General features: G+C 59.9%; 1 protein-coding gene across 1 annotated transcript; it reads left to right on the plus strand.

The window, feature by feature from the left end:
• The first annotated feature begins 187 nt into the window (after nucleotides 1-187).
• B3gnt8 (UDP-GlcNAc:betaGal beta-1,3-N-acetylglucosaminyltransferase 8) lies at nucleotides 188-1,857 on the plus strand. The gene is made up of 2 exons (XM_051161918.1): nucleotides 188-277; nucleotides 633-1,857. The coding sequence occupies exon 2, from the start codon at nucleotides 665-667 to the stop codon at nucleotides 1,832-1,834; it is 1,170 nt and encodes a 389-aa protein (XP_051017875.1). The 5' UTR covers nucleotides 188-277; nucleotides 633-664; the 3' UTR covers nucleotides 1,835-1,857.
• Nucleotides 1,858-2,564: the final 707 nt, after the last annotated feature.

Genomic DNA, 2,564 nt, shown 5'->3' on the forward strand with positions numbered 1-2,564 from the left:
ACCAGCCCCAACTCGCCAGGGCGCCTCTCTCGGTCGCCTCCCCCTCCCGGGCCCCGCCCCGGCCCCTCCCGGCCCCAGGGGCCCTCCCAGCCTCCTCGGCTCCCGCCTTCCCACCCCCTCCTGACTCGCAGCGCGGGCTGGGCAGGCAGCCTGAGGACTCACCGCTGCGAGGAGGGAGTCCGGGCTTGGCTTTGACCCGAGGACCCCCCAGAGCTGGCGGAAGCCGGACCCAGAGGTACCCGGGGCCCCAGGCCCTGGGGCGGGGTTACTGGAGGAGGTAGGTAGGTAGGTAGGTTTCCAAGAAGGTTTTAAAAAAAGGAGTTTCCCCAGGGAGCTGGGACTCCTGAAGAGACGGGAGAGTAGGGGAAAGGGCCGTGAATGGGTGAATGGCGTTGGAGCGATACTGCAAATAGATTCAACACCTTGACTCCAGGAAAGGGAAAGATTGGAGGGTGGGGAGGTCTTCAGTCTAGGATAAGGTGACAGTTGGGTACTGCGGGCCAGGCTGCCTAGGGCCAGGGTCTCAGAAACTGTAACTGGAACTGGGTAAAACCCAGGGTGCTTGCCTGGGCCTTCTTTGGAGGTCCCCCCTGCACCCTAAAGACCTCTGTGGCTCCTTGTGACTCTTACAGCCCCACTGGTGGCCCTTTCCCTGGGCCGGGTCATGCGTTGCCGTAAGTGCCAGCTCTGCCTGTCAGCACTGCTCACACTCCTGGGCCTCAAAGTATACATTGAGTGGACATCTGAGTCCTGGCTTAACAAGGCTGAACCCCGGGGCACCCAGCCCAGCCCTACACCACCCAGTGCTGAGCCCACCCTACCCACCAACCTCTCTGCGCGCCTGGGTCAGACTGGCCCACTGTCCCTTGCTTACTGGAATCATCAGCAGCGTCAACTGGGAGTCCTGCCCAGTATGGACTGTCAGACTTGGGGGGCTGCCGCTGCCTCAGAGATCTTGGACTTCCTCTTGTACCCCAAGGACCTTCAGCGCTTCTTGCTGTCAGCAGCCTGTAGAAGTTTTCCACTATGGCTGCCTGCCGGGGAAGGCAGCCCCGTGGCCAGCTGCTCGGATAAGGATGTTCCCTATCTGCTGCTGGCTGTCAAGTCAGAACCGGGACACTTTGCGGCGAGACAGGCTGTGAGGGAGACCTGGGGCAACGCAGTTGCTGAGACCCGGTTGCTCTTCCTGCTGGGGTCCCCACTAGGAATGGGGGGTCCTGACCTAAGATCACTGGTGACGTGGGAGAGCCAGCGCTATGGTGACCTGCTGCTCTGGGACTTCCTGGATGTTCCCTACAACCAGACGCTCAAAGACCTGCTGCTGCTGACCTGGCTGAGCCAACACTGCCCCGATGTCAGTTTTGTCCTGCAGGCTCAGGACGACGCCTTTGTGCACGTCCCTGCCCTGCTGCAGCACCTGCAGACTCTGCCACCCACCTGGGCGCGAAGCCTCTACCTGGGCGAGGTCTTCACCAAGGCCAAGCCTCTGCGCAAGCCTGGAAGGCCTTTCTATGTGCCGAAGACCTTCTTTGAAGGTGACTACCCAGCCTACGCAGGTGGAGGTGGCTATGTCATCTCAGGACGCCTGGCTCCCTGGCTGCTGCAGGCAGCAGCCCGTGTGGTACCTTTCCCCTTTGATGATGTCTACACTGGTTTTTGCTTCCGTGCCCTGGGCTTAGTGCCCCGTGCCCACCCGGGGTTCCTCACGGCTTGGCCAGCAGACCGTACCAGGGACCCCTGTGCTGTCCGAGGCCTGTTGCTGGTGCATCCAGTCAGCCCCCAGGACATCATTTGGCTCTGGAGACACCTGTGGGGCCCAGAGTTCCAGTGCTAAACGTGAGAGCAGGGGTGGGAGGGGGGTGGCTAGTCTGGCCTGAGTCCTTCCTGAACCCTTCCGGGCCAGACAAGGGGGCCGACTGTGTTCAGCTACTTCCTGATTTTGAAAAATGTCCTCCCTACTCTGAGGCCAGGAGTTATTTTTTTTCCCTTTGTGAGACCCCTGCAGGGATGGCAGATACTTCTGCGCCCTAACCTTTACACCTGACGCTCCTCAGCCTGGCCTTGCGGGCTCCAGTGGGCATCCTGGACACTTTATGGGAGGGAGGGCTATGGAGGGGCCTGGTGCCAAGGCGGCTCTTCAGCTTTGCCACATTTATAGAAGTAGCGTCTCCAAGCCTTTCTGCCTGAAGAAGCCACACTATCCCCAGAGGCTGCTGTTGTGTGCATTTCTATAATCCCAGAACTAGGGGCTCAAGCAGGATCACAAATTCCACTGAGACACTGTGTAACTACACAAACCACACCCCCAAAACCAAATCAGCCATGCTGGCCTCTCTCATCCCCTACACACGCGCACGCGCACACACACACAAACAAACTTGAGACAGACACCAGAGGAAGCAGAGATTCAAAGGCTGAGCCATGATTTATTCACTGTGCTGGCCAGCTCAATCTCTGGGCAAGCACCCTGCCCACAGGGTCTGCCCTGGCCCTGGTCCCACCCCTAAAAGGCACTGTAACAGGTGAAGTGGGCGACAGAGCCGCAGCAATGGCTGCAAACAGGG

This window comes from Acomys russatus, chromosome 19 (assembly GCF_903995435.1).
Source record: "Acomys russatus chromosome 19, mAcoRus1.1, whole genome shotgun sequence".
Classification (NCBI taxonomy): Eukaryota; Metazoa; Chordata; class Mammalia; order Rodentia; family Muridae; genus Acomys; species Acomys russatus.

Coding starts and splice junctions, on each gene's coding strand:
- B3gnt8 (XM_051161918.1), top strand. CDS start 665: ATGCGTTGCCGTAAGTGCCAGCTCTGCCTGTCAGCACTGCTCACACTC.